The 23,335-nt window shown below is 33.9% G+C and overlaps 1 protein-coding gene across 6 annotated transcripts in view; it reads right to left on the bottom strand.

The window, feature by feature from the left end:
* The window catches only part of LOC100371601 (girdin-like), a 52,862-nt gene that overhangs the window by 13,191 nt on the left and 16,336 nt on the right, over window positions 1-23,335 (bottom strand). For all 6 annotated transcript variants that reach the window (XM_085490867.1, XM_085490870.1, XM_085490878.1 and 3 more), the window contains exons 4-18: window positions 17,268-17,480; window positions 14,319-14,459; window positions 12,159-12,404; window positions 11,426-11,584; window positions 9,798-9,944; window positions 8,162-8,300; window positions 6,423-7,807; window positions 5,739-5,866; window positions 5,246-5,335; window positions 4,613-4,747; window positions 2,915-2,990; window positions 1,627-2,270; window positions 1,305-1,410; window positions 652-797; window positions 321-410 (exon numbers count right to left, since the gene is read on the bottom strand). In XM_085490867.1, the coding sequence (XP_085346993.1) occupies window positions 321-410; window positions 652-797; window positions 1,305-1,410; window positions 1,627-2,270; window positions 2,915-2,990; window positions 4,613-4,747; window positions 5,246-5,335; window positions 5,739-5,866; window positions 6,423-7,807; window positions 8,162-8,300; window positions 9,798-9,944; window positions 11,426-11,584; window positions 12,159-12,404; window positions 14,319-14,459; window positions 17,268-17,480 (3,845 nt within the window). The remainder of the gene's footprint in view (window positions 1-320; window positions 411-651; window positions 798-1,304; window positions 1,411-1,626; window positions 2,271-2,914; window positions 2,991-4,612; window positions 4,748-5,245; window positions 5,336-5,738; window positions 5,867-6,422; window positions 7,808-8,161; window positions 8,301-9,797; window positions 9,945-11,425; window positions 11,585-12,158; window positions 12,405-14,318; window positions 14,460-17,267; window positions 17,481-23,335) is intronic.

The raw sequence follows: 23,335 nt of genomic DNA, 5'->3' as shown, positions 1-23,335 counted from the left end.
AACTCTGACACCTCAACCTGTGGCTAACATATTTTGGATATAGTAATCAGGACATGTGTTACCAACCACATCTAACGAATAATCTAATAAAAATGTCATCTGATTGGTTAACAAATCTACAAGTTTTCAAATGAACACAGAGCCTTCACCTTATCTAAGAATGAACTTTCCCAAGGTTATCCCATGATGACCTGGTACATAGGATTCACCATACTCAACACATATGCAAACACATAAATTAGAACAAAAACAGGATGACAGTGATGGAAACAACCCCACATCACTTTAAATTAAAAGACAGTCAGGAAGCTAATTATTACCTTCTGGGTGGTGATGTATAGGTTTTGTATTGCTCCATTATCTTTTGTTCCAATTTCTCTTTTTGTCTTCTAAGATCATTTATCTTATCACTGGAAAATAATTTAAGTATAAAACATAAGGAAACCAGTAAATGGTTGGCCGGCTGTCCAGCCTGTACAAATCTCGGAGCGGGCTGTCCTATAAAAGTTTAGAAGTCAGCAGTCTTGTACAAGCCTAGGAACAGACTGTTCTGTACAAGTCTTGGTGTGAGCTACAGGAGTGTCTAATTACTAAGCAACTGGGTTAGGGATGTGTAATATGTATACGAGGCAGCCAGTAAAGACAACTTACAAGAATTGTTTTTCTTCTTCATGGTACTGATCTTTACTCTCTATAGTAAACTTATGCAGTTCAGCATTTTTATCAAGTAATTTGGTGACTTGCTCCATCAAATGTTCATTTTCTTCTTCCAACTTTGCATTTAACTGTTGAAATGTCTACAGATAAAACAAAACAGAAAATGGAATTATAAACTAAGCATTGAAAAATCATTCAACACTTTTCAACAGCTCACAGTTGAAACAGAGTTTACCTATTCATGCTTGGCACAATACATAGTATTCTTGAACAGCCATTAGTGTCTTCGAACAAAAATGTGACTAATGTGCCAAGAAAGAATTAAATGTTCTAAAAATAAAGCCTAAATTAGCATTTAGTAGTAGTTTGTTAAATACTTCTTTATTTTGACAAACATTAAATGATAATTTTTGTACAAGTTCTTGACATTTCGACAGTGAATATATATAATTCACTTGTCAAAATCTGTCAAGATTGAAACATATCAAACTCATCAATTTACATATGATTTGTATACTTAATAAGGTACATACACCTGAAGATTTAGAAGATATTTTGTACACAGCTGTTAAAAACATTTTTATTTTTCATCATGTTCAATACCTAAGAATGTCTCTCCCTCTAAGTTCTTTCTAAGAAACACTTACTTCAGTTCTATTGCTGATTTTGGCAATTTCCAGCTCCAGTTGTTGACATTGTTGTTTGTAATCTGTCACTTCACCCAGAAGAGAGGCTTTTTCAAGACTAAGTTGTCTGCAAATACAATGTTTATTTTATTAACATGAACACACCAATCTGTAATATTTACGTGTAACATTAAAGTTGTTACCACTGTGAATAACACCTTAACTTTTACATCTTTGCATTTTCACTTATACTTGTATACTTATACATATCCCATAGTTTTATGTAATGACAGTTTTTTCATACATGATCATCTACTTGATGATGATAAGCGTAAAATCTCACCTTGTATCCGACTTCAGACTTCTATTCTCATGTTCAATATCTTTATATTCTCTGTTTAATCTTTCATGCATCTGTTTCAAACTATTGAATTCCAACTGAATTGATGAAGGATCTGCTCCTGATTGCAGTAACAACTGTTTTTCGGCTTTCAGACTAACTCTTTCATCATTCACCATTTTCCTTTCTTTGATCACAGTGTCCTGTTTTAATTTCAGCGAATCATACTCCACCTTCATGGACTTGTGGATTGATTTCAATGAACCATGCTCAGAAATCAGAGCTTCATATTCTTGAGTAAGATTATCATGAAGTCGCTGTAACTGTTCTTGATCTTTTATCAAGTTTTTGTGTCTGCCTTCAAGCTCATCTAGCCTGGCTCGCAGTCGTTCCAATTCAGCTTCTAAGTCAGCATTTTTATTCCTCAAGGATATGACTTCAGATTTGAGAGAAGAGATTTCAGAGTTCAAAGTGGTGTTTTCCACCTGTAGGTTAGCTTTCTGGGATTGTAAATCAGAGTTCTGTGTATGCAGTTTTGTCACCTGTGACTGCAAAGAGGTATTTTGAGATTGTAGAGTGCTGATCTGTCCTTGTAAGTGGTCATTCTGGTTACGAAGACTGCTTGTTTCAGTCTGCAGAGAAGCGTTCTGTAAAATAAACAAGTAAATGAAAATAAATACCATAATATAATATCACCTTGCTACTTTATACTAGTACTGTTAAGATTTATATACATTTCAAAAACTGTACATTTTTGGACAATTTGGCAATCAATCGTTCGTGATAGTCACTGGAGGCAGCCCAGCAACATTTTTAAACAAGAATATATTTTCAACTCTTCTTAACATTCTCAACAGGACTGGTGACATAAATATGTTGACAGTTGCAATATATTTGTAGAGTAAACAGCTTTTCACACACATGGTTATCAACAAAAATACTGCTGCTTAAAGTTACACACTGAGGTCATTCCTAAAGCTTTATTGATTACAAACAATTTATGGTCTAAATTTGTGGAAATAAATATTTGAGGACTTCTAGAATATGCTTGAGTTTCAATTTACAGATGGCTTACAGTAATTTAAAACGAATACAAATTTTTGCAAACCCAAGCACGTTGGAACACAATCAAATGTAAAGTAGCAATGATTCCCACCATTAGGATGAGTTGAAAATTTAAGTTTTATTAGTACGAGCGTCCTACTAAATTACAACGTGTGTTTGAGGTCACGCTGTGGTAATATTATTTAATTACCCATAAAGAATAAAACTACGAATATGGTATACTTACATTTCGTTCAAGTTCAATAAGATGGTCTTTCATCTTCAGTATTTCTTTAGCACTCACACGCTCACTATCAGATCGCCTGTAAAACGCACACAGGAACAAATATTGTTTCTAATACTATATTTGATACTTTGTAGCACAATATAAACAAGCAGCCTCTCGGCTGAGATAGCTCCGCTGTTAGCAATGCACATTTCGATTAAAGAACAGAAGATATCATTAGAAAATGAACAATATGCATAGTATCAATGCAATGCGACTTGCTGTTTTCAACAAGAATTCAAAAATATCATTTTTGACCATAAATGATTGTGGTTTTTAACAAGAAGAAAATATCACTTTTTACCAAAAATGACAAAAATATTCATCAAAATTAGAGAATTGAAGATATCATCATGAAATGAACAAATTTGAGAGTGGTCCATATGTAGTATCTATATATGTAATATCAAAGCAATTGGACTTGTGGTTTTTAACAAGAAGTTGAAAATATCACTTTTTACCAAAAATAACAAAAATATTCACCAAAATTAGAAAATTAAAGATATCATTATGAAATGAACAAATTTCAGAGTGGTCCACATGTAGTACCTATATATGTAATATCAAGGCAATTGGACTTGTGGTTTTTAACAAGAAGTCGAAAGTATCACTTTTTACCAAAAATGACAAAAATATTCACCAAATTTAGAGAATTAAAGATATCATTACAAAATGAACAAATCTGAGAGAGGTCCACATGTAGTACCTATATATGTAATATCAAAGCAATTGGACTTGTGGTTTTTAACAAGAAGTCGAAAGTATCACTTTTTACCAAAAATGACAAAAATATTCACCAAATTTAGAGAATTAAAGATATCATTACAAAATGAACAAATCTGAGAGAGGTCCACATGTAGTACCTATATATGTAATATCAAAGCAATTGGACTTGTGGTTTTTAACAAGAAGTCGAAAGTATCACTTTTTACCAAAAATGACAAAAATATTCACTAAATTTAGAGAATTGAAGATATCATTACAAAATGAACAAATCTGAGAGAGATCCACATGTAGTACCTATATATGTAATATCAAAGCAATTGGACTTGTGGTTTTTAACAAGAAGTCGAAAGTATCACTTTTTACCAAAAATGACAAAAATATTCACCAAAATTAGAGAATTGAAGATATCATTACAAAATGAACAAATCTGAGAGAGATCCACATGTAGTACCTATATATGTAATATCAAAGCAATTGGACTTGTGGTTTTTAACAAGAAGTCGAAAGTATCACTTTTTACCAAAAATGACAAAAATATTCACCAAAATTAGAAAATTAAAGATATCATTATGAAATGAACAAATTTGAGAGTGGTCCACATGTAGTACCTATATATGTAATATCAAAGCAATTGGACTTGCGGTTTCTAACAAGAAGTTGAAAATATCACTTTTTACCAAAAATGAAAAAAAATATTCACCAAAATTAGAGAATTGAAGATATGATCATGAAATGAACAAATCTGTGAGAGGTCTACCCAAGGTACATATACACCAAGTATCAAAGCATTCAGACTTGTAGTTTTCAAGAAGAAGTCGAAAATGTAAAACATTGACACGGACGACGGACAATCACTCATATGATAAGCTCCGCTCGACAAAGTCGATAGCGGAGCTAAAAATAAGACATGACATTTCAACAATGAGATCTTACACTATTTTTGGAGGACTTGGTGTGGTACTGGTGACTTGTTCCTCTTCATGTCTCTGTTGTAGGGTTACCAAATCTCTCTTCAGGTTCCTCAGTTCTTCATTTAACTTTTGATTCCTACTTACTGATTCTTGCAATCTGTAAAAAAAAAAAGGTGGAACGAACATTCAATAATTGCAAAGCACAAAAACACGCACTGTATTTGCTCATGACAAGTACATCTCCAACAGAAGTACTGAATAAATTGCATGCTAGATCATTGAAATAAGTTTTTCTTTGACGACAAACTCATCTCTGTCATTTACATAAGCACATGCACTTTAATAGAAAAAATATTTACAGGTAGAAATCGACTATACATGATGTTGATCAAACGAAACAAAACAAAATGCTTTCCCAGTCAGTCAGTATCAGTGTAAGTCAGCAAGTTTGATGCAACAATATTTCATTTCCTCGAAAAATTGTTCATGTATGGATGTACATGGCAAAATAAACATTTGACTACATTGTAGTTAACAGAGAATCTCCTAAATTTTGTTTTAATGGTCCTCCTCATACAAAATATGATGCAGAAAACCAATCCATTACAAAATATAGTTCTACCCTTATTTACCATTATAAATATTATGTACTAACCTTGTCTCTAGAGCTTGTATTTTTTCCTCTTTCACTTCAAGACTTTTCTTCAATGCATCGTCCATTCTATTTTCTAATGCCTTGTACCGACTGAATCAAAACATCAGTTAATTTATTATACTATATGTAAATATGCTTTTCTGTTAGCAAAACATTGAACTATATTGCAATACTGATGGTTTGGGGGCATGCTCATTCACAGTAAGATAGCAGATCATAATGGTTATTGCAAAATGTTATCCCCATAAATGCTGATCGAAATTAAACTCTACAGAGGTCCAATGTGAATACAGAATATATGCAATCATTGGTGTTTTATAGAAAAAAATATATAATTCATAACCATACATGTACAAGCATTTTTCATAAGAAAACTCGTAGGACATTTAATTTGATTTTTGTATGACCAAAGACAATACCTAACAATCATAATCTGACCCAGCATTACAATCAAGAATTGGTTTTCTTTGTAACAGGAGTTATTGAAACTTACTCTTCATCCTCAGTCAGCTCTTGATGCAACATTTTTTCTTTATTCAGACCTATTTTATGAAGTTCAGTTGAAAGTTTTTCAAGTTCATTGCTAATCTGCTGTGTCTTGATCTTCTCTTTGACCAGATCCTGAGTAATAACAAACATGTGACACATCATTCAATATCAAGAAGGTATTTGTATCCTTTGTAAAGTTAACATTAATGGTGACATTTTGTTGTGAAATGTCAAACAGATGTCCCTTGTTCACTTTTATTGAAGAATATTTAAGCCATTAACCAAATACAGTATATCATATTTGCTCTACAATGAGCAGATTTTCAATAGAAGTACACATGAACATAAAAACAACATTGTATGTTTAAAGTATACAATATACATTACAAAAGTACACAGTAGACAAAGTATACATTACAATACAACACAAGCACATACATTAGTAAACAAGCAAATACTGTAAAATACTTTATTTTCACTAAGAATTAATTTCCGCTGTTTTCCCTGAAGGAATGATTCAGTGAAAATAAAATCCAGCAAATATATCTTTTTCCCTATACTTTACCATTCAACTCATCAAAAATCAGTGAAAATAAATTCAATACAAAACACCCAAAAAGTCTTTTCAGCGAAAACTAATTCCAGCTAAAATAAAGTATTTTAGAGTAAGGTATGTAATTAATTTTACCTCTCTGAGTGCAAATAGTGTCTTTTTATCTATAGTTGCCTGTTGCATCAACTGGTTGTTTTCTTTCTCAATATCTTTCAGCCTTTCATTAGAATCTTTATTTTTCTCTAACAGCCTTTGAAGTCTCTTTGCATCTCTTTCAAGATTGGTAACTTTTACATTAGCATCTTCTAAACTACAATCTTTCATTTCCATGGATTGCTTTAATCGCTTATTTTCCTTTTCCATGTGTTTCATGTCTTTTTCTAGGTGAGCATAATCTAATTCCATGTCTTTGTTGTCGCGTGATAGTTCCTCAATTTTTTTAGATGATAATTTCAAAGTCTCAATTTCTCTTTGTAACTTTTCATTCTCATGTTCAAGTTCCTGTATGTCCCTTTCGAGTGATGCGACTTTCCTGTTTGCAAGCTCCAATGATTTCTGCAACCTCTGATTTGCATTTTCTAATTCCATGTTGTCCACTTCAAGTTTAGTGTACCTCTCTTGGTTAGCCTGGAATGCGTGGAGGGATTTCTGTAATTGTCTATTTTGTCTGTCCAGATCGTCTTTTTCCTGCTCCACCTGAGACAACCTCGTTGTATGTGACTTCATTGTTTCTATTGACCGCTGTAGCTTTTGTACTTCAGCTTGAAGCGTAATGTTTTCACTTTGTGTATTGTCCATTTTAGTTATCATACCTTTGTATGTATCAACCGTTTTTTCCAGTTTCCTTTTCTCCACATCTAAATCAGAATTTTCTTGCTCTAAAGCATCAACTTTCTCACAAGTCAGAGTAATAGCAGCTATTTTGCTTTGAAGTTTTTCAATTTCTTCTTCTGACTCACGGTTTATTTTTTCCAGCTCTTCAATTTTGTCTGCTTTCTCCTTGAGTCGTTCATAGTTCTTTGACAATTGTCGATGCTCATACTCTAAAGTGGACAGTTTATTAGTAGCTTCTCGAGCTGTTCCGTGCAATTTCTTATTTTCTTTCTCGATATCTTTGGTCCTCTGGTCAGCATTCTTTTGATTTCTCTGTCTCAGTATCTCTATGGTTTGGGTGAGTTGTTCAGTTTCTGCTTCATACTCTCTCCTCTGCCGATCCACTGATTTAGAGAGTGAATCAACAGAGAGATCAACTTTTGCCTTATCTCGCCGCAGTTCATTGAACCTTTGTTCCAATTCCACATAACATTTTGTGTCCTTTGTTGAAGCTGTATGTAGTTTTTCCACCTTTTTACTAAGTCTCTGGTTTTCTTTTTCTAACTCCAGTATTTTATTGTTGTTTTCTGCAAGAGTAGTTTCCTTCAACATTTCCAGTTCATGTTGCAGTCGCTGGTTGTCTTTTTCTAGTCTTAATATCTGTGTTGATGCAGCATCACCGTACTCAGTAGACAGGGAATGGCCAACTGGAGGAAAAAATGTTCATTAAGCACACAGTTTTCTTAGGTCACATAACAAATGTTGTGTCCCATGAAAGATGGTCACATAATGAAAGTCATGTCACACAGTCAAATCAAAGTCATGGTCACATGATGTAATGAAAGTCATGGTCACATGATGTAATGAAAGAAGTGATCACTAGATATATGGTAATAAATGTATTGAAACATGCTGTAATAAAATATAGGGTTACATGGTATAATCAATGAAAGATATGGTCCCATGATGCAATGAATATGCATTGTCACATGACCTAATGAATGAAAGGCATGGTCACATGATTATTCATGTTTCTGGATACAGATTTGGATTACTCTTACCTGGTGATGTTAATTTCTTGACGATGTCCAACTCCTTAGATAAGTTGGCCGAATCATTCATACTTTCTTTACCTTCAATTCTCAGGTAAGTATTCTCGTCTACAAGTTCTCGTATTCGTTCACGATCTCCATCACGTTCCTGAAACGATATTATATGCAATATTATAAAGCAAACAAAAGCAGGACAATGAAGCAGACTGGTTGGTTAACAAAATCATAGCTATTAGCCAGGTTGCCAACTCAAAATATGTATAATTTTTAAGAGAATGGCGGCCATGTCATTTCAGGATGGTCATATCATAATAAAACAGGTACTTTATAGCGATATAAAATCATGCCAAATAACACCAAAATAGCATTAACTTTATTAACCCTTTGAGCCTATCATTTTTCCCCATCATGATTTTATGCAACATTTTGCCTGTTTTCGTGTATTTTTCCCGTTTCTAAATTATTTTAGAAATCATTTTATACAGGTCTTGATCAAAATTTTGATGAAATTATTTGGGTTTTATTTTGTGAATGGTGACAAAAGTTGACTTTGTGCTCAAAAGGTTAAAGGTCAAAAGGTTAACCAACCAGCATCTTATCAAATAAACCTGTGATAGGAATAAAATAAATGTATTCACCCTGGAAAACATTGTGACCAAAAACGTGCTTTACTATATCATAAAAATAATACACACCATCATAACAGAACAAAATATTATTTGCGAGTGATAGAAAATATGATGGAAAAAGAAAAAGTCAGAACAACCATCACCAACAATAACTTTCAATAAAATCATACTTTCTAACCAATAAAACTAATAATCCAGTCACATGGCATATATTTTAGTTGTCTCTGTACCTTCTCTCATAGAAGTGGACGCTGATAATGTTATGTGCTAAAATAATTAAAAATGCAACGAACTTGAAAAAGTCTTGTAATGTTCAGAAAAATTCAAATCATCTTCATTTTGAAGGAGTTTAAGTTTAGGTTTTGAATCTACTGAGCATATGAAAATGCACTGTCAGTCAAATTTCCCCTTTCAACAAACTAGAGCAATATTATCTTGGAAAATTAGAACTTTTTTTCAGTCCACAACAACAATTTTAGATATGATCAAATATGATGAAAGATATGAAAATGTGGCTTTATTAAAAACATATTTATCAGCACTTCTTATAGAGAAAATACAGTAACATGTATTACAAAACAGTCAAATAAAATTCTGGTAAAATGGGGCTCCAAAACCGTTACATTGCTTACATGCAGATACAAACTAGGATTGTGACTAAATTATACCATTCAACTCAAGTCGTAAATAAAATACAAGAGAACGTTACAAACAGCCACCAGACCAACAAATCTTACCCGACAAAGTGCAGAGACTGCTGACTCTGGTTCCAAGTTACTTTTCGCTCTCCTTTCAGAAATGTACAAGGACTGACAAAAAGGATGACAAAAGAGCCATGGAGTTTGTTTAGATATCGGTGCATAGTTATATGACAAGTGATATTAGTCAATATGAAGAACATGATGAGGTCAAAGGTTACATGAAATGACAATTTTACTAGAGAACTCAGAGAGAGCAATCTGTGATTACATGACACACGACATGAATGCAATAAAAGTTGGGGTCATTGACCTTACCTCTTCTAACTCTGATATATGTTGTTTATACTTAAGGGTATCTGCTTCAAGTTGGACCATCCTTTCTACTTTTCTGTGCGATGATTCCAGCTGCTCTTCTAACAATGTCTTTGTATCGTGAAGAAGCTGATTGTCCTCTCTCAGTTCCTGTGAAAACAAAATATATTTTATATACATACAATCCAGAGTTCTCTCGGCGCTATATTTGTGAATCTCGGCGCTTTACTTGGTACCTCGGCACTATGTGTTCCGACCTCGGCGCTTGATTTCATATTTGACATGCCAATATTTATTTATTTGTTGCTACCCTTTTAAAGCAGGGGTCACTTTTACAATATCAGATGTGCAAAAGGTTTGTTCGCCACGCTGGTCGACCCCGACCGACACTCAAAATTAGTGACCACCACGGAAACGCTTCCGACTAGGACTTTTGTCCGATTGTTATTATGTACCGACCGACACGCATCCAGTCAGTCGTGGATTATAATTTGTAAACAATAGACCTAGTCGCACGATACGTAGCAGATAGTCAATTTTGTGAAATTAGCACCTCTTTGTTTGTAAGTAAATACTTTAAGCGATAGACACAGTCTTTAGATTGAAAGCTAATTCAAAATCAATTCCACCTCGATATAAAATGGTCAAAGCGGAGTTCACGATCAGTTTACGCTATTCAAGAAAAAAAATGTGTTTAGTATTGCGTGATAAAATACATTTTAATTGTTATTGCGAATCATGTAAAAACTCTTCTTACCTATTTTACCTTTTAAAAATTGCTAATCGCCTCTTTCGAAAACCATCATGCAGTTTTCAATTGAAATCAATGCCAACACATCGTGCTACGACTTTGCTTTACCTCCACAATGTAATTTTTATGATCACTACCATTCAGAAAACTTCGGATTCTACTGGCATTTTGATTGGTTAATGGCATTCTTGACCCATTGGGTCAAAGGACACATGCCAGTCAACTAATACATCACAATCATCATGGCGGGTCTGTGTTTTTTACGGAAGCGATCGAGTGATCAAAAATAATCACTCCCGATAAAAATAAGTCAGATTTTACTTTCATTTCATAACCGGTGTATAACATTTAATATGTAAGTTTAATATGTCACGTCGTAACTTTAATGGTCATTTTGAAGTTTTATTTGTTCGTTCATTACTGTAAATGTAAACGTTTTAGAAGTTGATGGTATGAATAATAAATTACAACAATACGCTAATTAGTTATGTGGTCGATTTTTTGAAGGAGAATGTTTTTGGAGTAAATAAAATCATGAAATTCGTGAACATATTTCTGGCTTAACGTTTCGAATGCGTTTCATTTAACGTTTTACAGTGGACATTAATATTGCAACAATAATTGATTTGTTTTTGTTTGAGCTCATTAATATTCATAATTGTAAATGAGTTCTGTTAATTAATTAATGTATGAAAAGTATGTAAATGATATGCAAAATATTATGCAAAATGAATATGCAAATTAGTTACAGAACTATGCATTTTTTCTGGGAAGAACCCTGCATTTTTCTATGCTTTCCCAGCTAATTTGTTCAATTTGTTAGTTGCACAGCGCCCCCATGAGGCCATTTTCTCAAGCATTTTTAATTTCCGTCACTTACCTCCATTCTTTTCTTTAGGTACTCCATTTCATTTAGTTTCTCTCGATATCTTTGAATTTCACCTTCATACTTATCAACTTTACTGGCTTTTTCTTTCAACACGTCAAGCTCATCTCGGTATCCTCGGGCCGCTCTCGCATCCTGTGTTAAATCAATGTTCTGGAAAAGAGATCTTCTTTTAATAATAGTAATAATGTTGTTTATACCACATATTGTATTATCGCCAAAAGCTCAGAACATATGAAAATTGCTACATTTGCTTGATAAATCTGGTATCACACGGTCACTCACTGGAGATCCTCTATGTATTATCCCTTAAGTATGAGGCAGTCAATGTTATTGGTCAAAACTGTCACATGATTACCTGATAAATATTGATATTTGTTTCTCTCAGTATATTTTTGGCCTCTGCCATAATTTTTTTGTGTTACTGGCCTTTAATGTCATAACATCCTAACAAGATTGTTATCAACAATAAAAGAATTCATAGGTGACAATTACAATTGAGTTTCTCAACTGGCCACTAATTTTGATTTCAACTCGAGAAGTTTGCCTTTTGGCTCTTGCTTTAACTTGCTTACTATTCTTGTTGTCCTCTTTCCAAATAATGTCCTTGGCTTGAATTATTGTCTCCAAATGGATGTTGGCCAAAGCCAAAGTGTATAATAATGAGACATAGCTTGGGGTATGGTATATACAACAACAAATGAGACAAAAACTGAAGTATGCTTACATCTTGTTTGACTTTCTGTAATAAAGCATTGGCTTGTTCTAACTCCTCTTTTAACTCCATTCCTTGTTCTGTTTTCTCTTCTAATTCTTGTCTCATTCTTCTTAGTTTGGCTTTGGTATCAGATAATTCAACATTAATATGATGTTGTTTATCTTTGTCTGGGGTTACAGGAGGCGAAATAGGCATGCTATTAACATCCACTTGTGACTGCAAATACTCCCTCTCCTGGCTAAGATCTGTGATGACCTATAATACAAAAATGGCACTTTCTTAACAATAATAATTAATAATTTAATCAAAATACGGAATTATTATGTAAAGCATTCTGGGTAGGTTGTACCAACATGAGGATGTTCTCTTAAAAGGGTCCATGACACCAAGAGCCAAATGATTTCCAAGACTTTTCCCAAACTTTCTTGCATTTTTTCAAAACATTTTGACCCTTAATTCCGGCCAACATGATAGAAGGGCGCGAGGATAGCAATCACTGCCGACCCTTGTGGGAACTGGGGTAGAAACACTTTATAAAAAAAAGACTCTATGCAAAAAAACGAGTCTTTTTTTAAAATGAATTACCGGTAATAACTACAGGGGTATGAAGAAATTTAAAGACTTTTCATTTTTTTATTTTTCCTGTAATTTAAAGACAACTCAAAAACTTGGATTTTCCCAACCCTGTCTTATTTAACTCAATAAAATATTCACACTATAATCATTCAATATTTTGGGATAATTCAGAATAAATGTTGCATTTTAAAATCTCTGATATAAATAATAATGGAGCCCAAATTAGGTTTAATTTCACAAAATACAGTAGCCTTTTATGACTCACATTAAGTAGCTAGAGCATCACAATACGAACAGAACTCTGAGTGGTGTCTATTCAATACAGATGAATCATGCGATACAAATGAAACAATTTATTTATTGTGTTCATTTGATATGGATGAATCACAGTTTACAAATTAAATGATATATTTAGTACAAGCCAGGCATTGTAGATACATGACGTAATTCAGGAGTCAGTTACTTATAATAATTAACACATTTATAACTATATTCACATAAAAGGGCAATAGCCTGTTTGAATCGTGTTGATTTCTCATACCACAGTGCTGTTTAAACTTAATGTGAAAACAATGAATTTTATGTACACTGCAATAAATATGCTGCTTTCCGCATCTAAAAATCGCTATGTCACATTTGTTAGGTTGCCTTTGCTATGCCGCCAATGGTTAATCACTTTGAAGGGTATTGACATTGTCAAAAAGTAAACTGGTGAAATTCAGAAAGTAGAAAATACATGTACTCTGTGACACTAAAATAAATATTATTATGTAAAGACAAAAACCAAGTCCTGTAACATCAAGGTATAATAACAGTAAGGTTTCATTTTAAGTGTTTTTAAAACAAAAATCATCAAATTTTTTTAAACTAGAAAGAGCCAAAATATTAGGGTTGTACAAACCAGTTTATTACCTAATCATACCTACCAGAAAATCCGTAGAAATAATAAGTTTCATTTATTAATCGTTAGGCTTAATTACAACCCCTCCCCCATAATAATAAATTGTTACACATATCTCACAAAAGCTATCATAATAACCTGGTTAAATTAGTTTTAATCAATATCTTAGTGAGTTGATACATATCCATTTGGCTGCCAGTGTAATTTCCACACCAGTGGAAGGTATGCAAGTAAGCATTACTGTATGTATGAGTGAACTCACAAATGAGACACACTGGACTTATCTATTCAAGTCAGTAGATGTACAAAGGTAGATGATCATAGTAGGCAAGTGGGATTAATCTGAGGTCATCTAGCAATTCTAATTATGCAGGCAATAAATTAGAGTAGACTGTTAGTGATGCCAGCACACTGGTACTACAGGACCTAGAAACCCGGAACAGAGAATCATATTGCCAACATCAGTGGCCTCTGAAGGGAACAACTCATGGATTACATAAAACACAGCTAGCTAAGAATGCCTTCCAAGCAAACTGATACACAAAGAATTGATTTAATAACAAACAAGCTGCAGGTAAATTGAGGTCTAATCAAGATCGACTGTTTTGTTTGTTGGGAGGCTCTGACGCTGTCTGTATTGCCAGCGTTTGATGACATTTCCAATATGAAAAAAAAAAACACCTTATGATTACCTCAGCATAATCATCACGCTCTTTGACAACTCTCTTAAGATGTTCAAACATGTTTCTAGCTAAGGCGTCCAGCTGTTCCAGTGGGATTTCAGTCAGCTCACTCCATTGCATACAGAACACATTTCCAGTATTGTCAGTTATCTAGGGATTAAAAAGGAATGATAAAATGTAATGATGAATCAACAGATAATTAATTCATTAACATTAGTGTAATCTACAATATTAATCGCATTTATTAATTAAATCAGATATAAAACATTCCTTTTTTTACACCAGGGAATACACTTTCATCAAATTATCATTCATGTATGTATTATTTACGAAATGCTACTCAGACACTAACTATGTGTATATACTCTCGGCTGATGGCTCCATTCAAGGTGGTTTGTATTAGTATCAATACAGATAGTGAGATACAAAATATTTTGGATATTAAGTGTTATTATAAGGCTATAGTGATGGTTTTTAAGCTAGGGCTCCTCAATCCCTGTGATGGCTTCATAGAATACTATTGTTATTGTTTAAGCAACTAATCTATTAGTCTATTGTTTCCCATTACTTCCCAAAAAACTAAATTTATTGATAAGTATCCAAACAAAAACAAATTTCGCTATTGAATGCTTTACTGTGTCTTACTCATATATAGTAGGCTGGAATTTCATGAACGAATAGTGACTTTATGACCAGTTTAGCTGATTGTTTGTTCAACCTAGATGAGGCCCTGCACTATGACTATTTTCAAGTCAAAGTAGTCATCAGAAAAGCCATAATAGAAAAGGGAACAGAACATTAGTTTCCATGGCAACAAAGCATTATAATCTAATGCACTGCAGTAAGCTCAGATTGTGTGCAAGTTATTTTACTTCCTGTGATTTCCAATGTAAGATGGTTTTTGTTCTGTCATATTTACAAAGCAATATCCATGTTTAGCTGCAAAACTGCTCATATGATTTTAAATTTTTGCCTTGTAATCAGCTGCATAGCATTCAGTTATATCAAGCACCATGTCAACAGTGGCATTTAAATTATAGCCTGTCATATTTCATTGTTCATACCCCAGTGCATCATGGGAATAGCTGAGTCATAATAAATAGGATAGTATCTTGATACTACAATAGGTAAGGAATATAGTACCACAAGGTCTAATCTGCAATGGCTCCACAAACTAATCTACATATCCCTGCAGGGTTAATCAATCTGCTAGCAGCCAGCAGTGAAGCAGTGTTTTACGAGGTTTCACTAGTATTGATTGCTATTTACATTATTCCTAGGGCCTAAGTCTTTCTATAGAGGATTGGGAAAACATATGGATTGATCACCGAGTCTTCTTACTAATTTACTCTACATGCATAATCAAATAAATACAAAAAATACACTGTATGCATTAATATAACAGTGCTGGTGTAATTGTACTCCAACATCGATCAAATATATTAAAAATGAAAAATTTCCCCAAAGATCAAAAAACCCATTCAAGAAAAATAAACCATACTCAGAGCAAAATTTAAATGAAATGGCATGAATGACAGGTCAAAGGTCATGTGCACAACATATTTTTAAATCTAAACCAACTGAGGCATTTCTAATCGAATAGATTGTAGATATAGATAGCAATGTGTACTGTAAGGTTAATGACATACTCATACAGTCATGGCAGCCAAGCAATGATGGCAAGGAATAAACAATTAGGTTAGGAGTAAAGCTGATATTGCTATATACATGTATATAAGGAACAAAGACAATTCCTGAATTTCAAATACAATGAAATTTTGCTCTATTAAAAGCACATCTATAATAGAAACACACATAAACTAAAAATTTCATTTATTGCAAGCTGAATCATTAAAATGGGACTTATTTTGACCACAGAACTTTGTCATTTTTACCCGAGTGCATATGCTACTAATAGAAAAATTATTGTAGACAATTAATAGCCTGTTTTGGAAAAAAATCTGTTATTGGTCAGGCCTCAGTTGCAGAATATGAACACCATCAACTAGGCTAGTCAAGAGGTTCATTTGTTAGGAAAGTGGTTGTCAAGACAACAAAGCAAAAATCAAGGTTATGCAAACAGACACCTGTCCTATAAATAAGATTTCAGTTAATATAAAGCAAAATAAACCAGCCAGTAAGAAATCTACATTATACATGGTGAAAGCAAATAATCAATACATGGTCTGAGAAAAAACAAAAAAACAATTGTAACGATTGTTCAAATGTGCCAACATTAAAACTAAAGCCAGCACTTACATGTGTAAGTTTATAAGAATCATTGAGGAATGTAATCAACACAAATTGATTTTACTCTGTAGGATACTGATTTGATATTTCCGGTAATGACATCAATAAAATATTATGTTACATGAATCAGACAAACGTTCAGAACATTACTGATTATTATTAAATATTTTCATCATATCATCATTCTGGTACCAACACAACATGGATTCTTTTCTCATTGTACATCAACACAGTGAATTCTAACACCATGGGATGCACACTTTTCATGAAGAAATTATCGATACCTAGTTGTGTTTTCCATATTAACAGAATGCTTCCTGAAAGCGCCACAAACACACAAAAGCCAATTTGGGGGGAAAGGGCAGGCAATGTGTTAAACGGGATATTTCTAAACACACACACACACCCCTTTCTATCTCTCCCAACTTGAGTCGGTAAATAGATACTGGTAGTGACCTGACATCAGTACTGGAGTGGTGAGTACATATCAGAAATTAGGACAATATGAGGTTATTACGAGAATATAGTACAGCTGGAGTATCGACCGACGAGAGGATGCTTACGCACGTAATCAATCCATATTTGGAATTCGCATTTCCTTATATGATAGGATGAAAATACCGCAAAATTACGGCATGCTGTGACAGATGTATAATAATGACAATTATTTTGATTTCAAACAACTGAAAATGTAACTAGAGTCCTTACCTCTTGTATATGGCCAACAATAGCATGCTGAACATCAATATCCAATTGCTTTATTTTCTCAATAAATACTTCTTTTCTTTCGCACTGTACAGCACAACCCAACATTAAAAGTAATAACTTATGAAGTTCTCGTACACTGGTCTCACTGTCTGGTTCTTTTGCTATAGCCAGGATATTAGGTAAACTCATCACAATCAATTGCTGCAGTATATCCTACAAAACAAAAAGAAAAAAGTTACCCAATAATCTTCACTATCATTCACTGCTAATTTTTTACAAGTTAAATAAAACTGAAAATAATACAAGGTTTCAGTTCTGATACAGAAGAAATAATCAAACTAAAACTGGGTTTTTAGTTTTTCCCCTATAGCATTATGATTCAAGATGGTGGACATTTTATGTACATCTGGGGAGAAAATACCAAGATGGACAAATTTCTGGAAAGATTGACTGCATTTACCACCACCCACACTTAATAACATATTTGTAACATGTTGTTAATTATGTTTTAAAGAATGCTGATAAGGAAGCACAAGAGAGCATCAAAGAATAGTCGACAGTTTAATTTCTATGATTTGATGATTTCAAATTTGCTGCGACTCAGATTCTTTATAGTTATCATCCTACAAGACTTTGTGATTTTCAATGACAGATGAAACTCACAAAAATGTGATTCTAGTGAAATTAAAATGATTTACTGTATGTAGCAGGAATCAGCTGATAGCAGAACAAAGATTGCAATGCAGAACAAAGGTATGGAAAGCACAACAAAGCAGATAGTTTTCATTGTTGTAAACTTGATAGCAAGGTTAACTATCAATTCATTAGACAATTCGCCTTGCATTCCAGACTCTCCTAACATTATACTGCGTAGACGCTGAATGTGAATGCATCTCTCTCAATTCATATTTATAACCTATATCCATGCGGGTCAAAGTCAATGTGATGAATCTTAAGTTAAAAATAGGTTACTTACAATAGTGAACTGATATAGCATTTGTTTTAAATGTCGTCACTAGGCATTATGTTATGCGATTTATGAAGAAGTTTGATTTGGAGAAATAAATCATGAGTAAACAATAACGAAAATAATGACATGTGCATTTATAACTATTGTGACATTGAAATAATTTCTCAAGCACTTAGTTTAGGCAAAATCACAGCTAAGTAACTAAGCTGGGATTGGAAGTAACGAAGTTGGTATGGGAAGTAACTAAGTTGAGATTGGAAGTAACCAAGTTGAGATTGGAAGTAACCAAGTTGGAATGAGAAGTAACTAAGTTGGGATGGGAAGTAACCAAGTTGGGATGGGAAGTAACCAAGTTGGGATGGGAAGTAACCAAGTTGGGATGGGAAGTAACCAAGTTGGGATGGGAAGTAACCAAGTTGGGATCAGAAGTAACCAAGTTGGGATCAGAAGTAACCAAGTTGGGATTGGAAGTAACCAAGTTGGGATTGGAAGTAACTAAGTTGGGATTGGAAGTAACCAAGTTGAGATTGAAAGTAACCAAGTTGAGATTGGAAGTAACCAAGTTGAGATTGGAAGTAACTAAGTTGGGATTGGAAGTAACTAAGTTGGGATTGGAAGTAACTAAGTTGGGATTGGAAGTAACTAAGTTGGGATTGGAAGTAACTAAGTTGGGGTGGGAAGTAACTAAGTTGGGGTGGGAAGTAACCAAGTTGGGATTGGAAGTAACCAAGTTGGGATTGGAATGGGAAGTAACCAAGTTGGGATTGGAAGTAACTAAGTTGGGATTGGAAGTAACCAAGTTGGGATTGGAAGTAACCAAGTTGGGATTGGAAGTAACCAAGTTGGGATTGGAAGTAACCAAGTTGGGATTGGAAGTAACCAAGTTGGGATTGGAAATAGTTGGAATGGGAAGTAACCAAGTTGGGATGGGAAGTAACCAAGTTGGGATAGGAAGTAACCAAGTTGGGATGGGAAGTAACCAAGTTGGGATGGGAAGTAACCAAGTTGGGATGGGAAGTAACCAAGTTGGGATGGGAAGTAACCAAGTTGGGATGGGAAGTAACCAAGTTGGGATGGGAAGTAACTATCGGTAAGTTGGGATTGGAAGTAACTACCGGTAAGTTGGGACTGGAAGTAACTAAGTTGAGATTGAAAGTAACTAAGTTGGGATAAGTCCGCACATGTCCACATTTGATCTGTATCATGCACTGTATCATGTTCTGTGATTTTGTCAGTTCTATTTTTAGTACGATCTTATAATTGGACAAAAGCTATTGCAATGAAAAGTTGTTCAAGAAATAATTCAAATACTGGTGGTATTGAATATCACCCACATCAGCAAGTTTCAAAATTCAAAAGCAATAAAATGTTATTAAATTGACAAAGATGTGTCTAAGTATTAATGAGAAAAGAGTTTATTTGTCATACACCAATAATAAAACTATGTAGAGTACAATTAAACTGTCGTCATGACGACTAACTGATGGAAATGATTCACAGCAATAGATTACATGAACCATACAGATTTAGTAATTTATCCAATGTTTTACACATAACACATTAATGTGACAGCCGTTATGTATTGAATTACTGTCAAAATGTAGACTCCCTAGGTTATTGTATTTCAGCAAACGGCACAACTTAAGTCTTAACAATTATATTATTTCAGACAACTTCAACTTTTTATTGCAAAAAAAGTGCAAAACAATGATTTTGTAGAAAAAGTACCGGTAACTAGTTTTTAAATCAACAAATGACATACATTCCTTGGTGTTGCCGCCCCCAAATGTACACAAGTTCTGATAATCACGACAACATCTGAATTTAGAGGTTATATTGACCTCCAAATAATTAGTGACTATATACAAATGTAGTATCACATTCTTTTTTCACCATGCAAAGTCCAGAGATAACTTTATAATTTGAATATCAGAGGGTTTATACAGATTGACATCAACAAGATGGACGTGAATGCCAGGCATAAACATTCTAACCACCTGGTTGTTGGCCACCATATACTAGCTGGTACTCACTTACAACCCCATTCCAATAAAAAATGAATTTACTTCATTTAACAGAATAATTCACACAGGTCACACACAAATATATTTCATGGGACCAGACCCAATAAACTCAGACAGAAAAGGAATACATTGCATTGCGGCCAATACAATAGTCATGATCAATTTTTTGATTAGTGTGGATTTAGCTTCAGGGCATTTATAAAATTTGTACTAACTGCTACGATAATTGTTTAACTTTGAAAAAAAGCTTTACTGCTCCTGTACTACACACTATGACAGTATCAGGTAGCTATAAATAGACAACACCTCATCATAAAGTACATGTATATATTTATATGAAGTCTTGTACATGCATGCAATGCTATACATGCAAAGTGTGAGAATACTAGAACTGCAATGTGCATGGTATTTACTGTGTTCAATATAATCTGTTGAGTTATGCTATAATCCACAACATATGGTGAAATTATAGTCATGTGGAAATACTATTCCTCAAACGAATTGCATATGTTCTATGGAAGGTGGCCTTGCACTTGGCAGTACACATACCCACTACTCCCAGGTAGTATGTTGTACAGCACACCAAGAACTAGAAAGCATTTAGTCGTACAAGACTGACATATTGGAGGCTCTATATTGGCCATATTTTGTATAGTTTTGTTAATCAACAAAATACCACATGGTAATATTGAATCCTACATCCTGTTACCATGCATTTGATTCAAGATCATTTTACAAATCCCTGCTAAACAAAGTTCATGGATCATCACAGTCAAAATCCCTATCCTGACCGACAATGTCATTGTGATTTACTAAATACAATCTTTTTAACACAAACAAAATCATTAAATTCAAAATTATTTTCAATATTCTAAACAACAAGAAAATCATAATACATTTTAATGAATTCAGTATGAGTGAAATGATCGTTAGATGCAATCACAGAGTCTTTGTGGCACTTTAATTGCATATCTGTCATTTGTATTCACATCACACGTCTATTAGGATGTACTGACACGCTTGGTTCATTACTGAGCAATGTGAATATGAACACTTCAGTACATGTCAGATAAAAAATGCTGCTGAATTCAATTTAATGGAGCCACGAGTTGAATAAATCATTGTGCAGGCAATATTCTATTTGGACAAGCTATAAAATTTAATGGGTTGAACTTATGCACTAGGTAACACAATCGGCAATTAGTTCAGCGGTTGTGTACGGTCAGCTGTCATGTCTATAGCTAAGCAGGCTGATATGGCATTGTCAGCTGTCCAAGACAAGTGGATATTGCAACTCCTTTACTTTAACTACTAACATAGAAAACAGTATTATTTGCTGAAGGCGTAGGAAAATGGTCTACCATCTGGGCATTATTGCATCGTGTGGGATTGATACGATTTTGGTATTTGGATTGGATGGGATGGGCAGTGGTTATCGTAATGGTCCATGCAACATATTTACAACACCTATAAAATACATTGTTTATTTTATAAATTTAATGATATCATGATTACATCATCATATGGGTCCCATGCAACGTAAACAATGCATGTATTTTGAATACACGCTGCATAATAGGCACAGCCATTTAAATAAAATTCTAGTTCTTGAGAATAACATCAGTCTACTATTAGTATACATTCTATGGAATTTATACAGATAAAAAACCACATGACAAGAACGGATATAAAACTGAACACAGTTAATGGTGAAACAATTACTCAGTATTCAGTTTACTGCTTGGGGCAAAACATGAGGTCATGTGGCAATGAGAAATATACCTGTACACAATGAGAAAGAAGCAATTCCATCTTAAACAATGTGCAGAGAGTGCTGTAACGTGACTGGTCAAACACTGCAGTTGTCAAATTTTATAGGTCACTAATTGTTATGGAAATGATCTACTGGTTGGCAGCTTTTCAAAATCTAGTGGTGTGTGTAGGCATGTTATTTTCAATACCTGTTGTATTGTGTTGGATGAATACAAATGTTCGCGAAGAATACGCTGGTAAACAGCACAGCGAGATGTATGCCGTATAATTGGACAACCTTATGTTCTGCCCCACCTTCAAACTGCCAGATAGCTGCATCTTTCTAAGCAACCCCAGTCAGCACAATGCTTGCTGGGTAATTACATTACTGTTTAGTTGATATACAGTGCGAGTGACTGGCAAAGTAATACAGCCAATACTAGCCTCCAAGCACAGTCACATCAAGCAAACAAAATGATACACAAACTATGTTTGAGCTGGGTTAAGTTGCTCACTTGTACCATGTTCTCTCATTAGAAAAAATCATAGCAGCGTAATTAATTAGTTAAGGATCTCATAATCTTGTGTTCACACCAGCGATTTTTACAAGAGACGTAAATATGACAACCACTGGATAATGTGCACAACGGTATTGACTCACAGATAGGATATGTTAAGTTGACCCATAGAGCTAAAAAAAAAATTTAGCTCCATGGATGACTATATAATTCTGTCTTTTGTGTACTTTTTCAATCTAAAAAAAATACTGCAATTGACTTTTCTGGGCAATGTAAAATGTAATAATAATTTACATATAGAACCAATAAGCTTATTTTGAGTTTAACAAAACATACAGATCAATAAATCCGGTAACAACATAAACTGACTGAAAATGTTATACATATTGCAACTTCCTACTGCAACAAGAGAAATGTAAATACAGTAGACTATGGCACTCAAATTCAGTTTTGGATGCCGAAGTATTTACAATACCCCTTTCCCAGTACTGTCCCCTTCCAAGTCAGCATACTGTCCCCTTTACGTCAGCATAAAGTATTCAAGCTGGGATAAGTATTGATACGTATCCCGCTCTCAGCCAAGAGGGCTTAAACTCTACCATATTTATGCTTTTACACTTGTAACATAATCACAACACACACAAAAATGAGCTTGGTTATGATGCTCTACTGAGAATGAATTACAGTAAACCATGATGTTGAATTAAATCGCAAGTATGACATGACATGGCAAACATGGTATCAGGTTAATTGTAATACACTGCCAGCCCACACATCCTCAGCAAAATAAATGCACTTTGACCT

This window comes from Saccoglossus kowalevskii, chromosome 2 (genome assembly GCF_978046115.1).
Source record: "Saccoglossus kowalevskii chromosome 2, keSacKowa6.1, whole genome shotgun sequence".
In the NCBI taxonomy this organism is placed as follows: domain Eukaryota; kingdom Metazoa; phylum Hemichordata; class Enteropneusta; family Harrimaniidae; genus Saccoglossus; species Saccoglossus kowalevskii.
The sequence above is the reverse complement of the archived record's forward strand: the minus strand, read 5'-3'. Positions and strand labels throughout refer to the sequence as shown.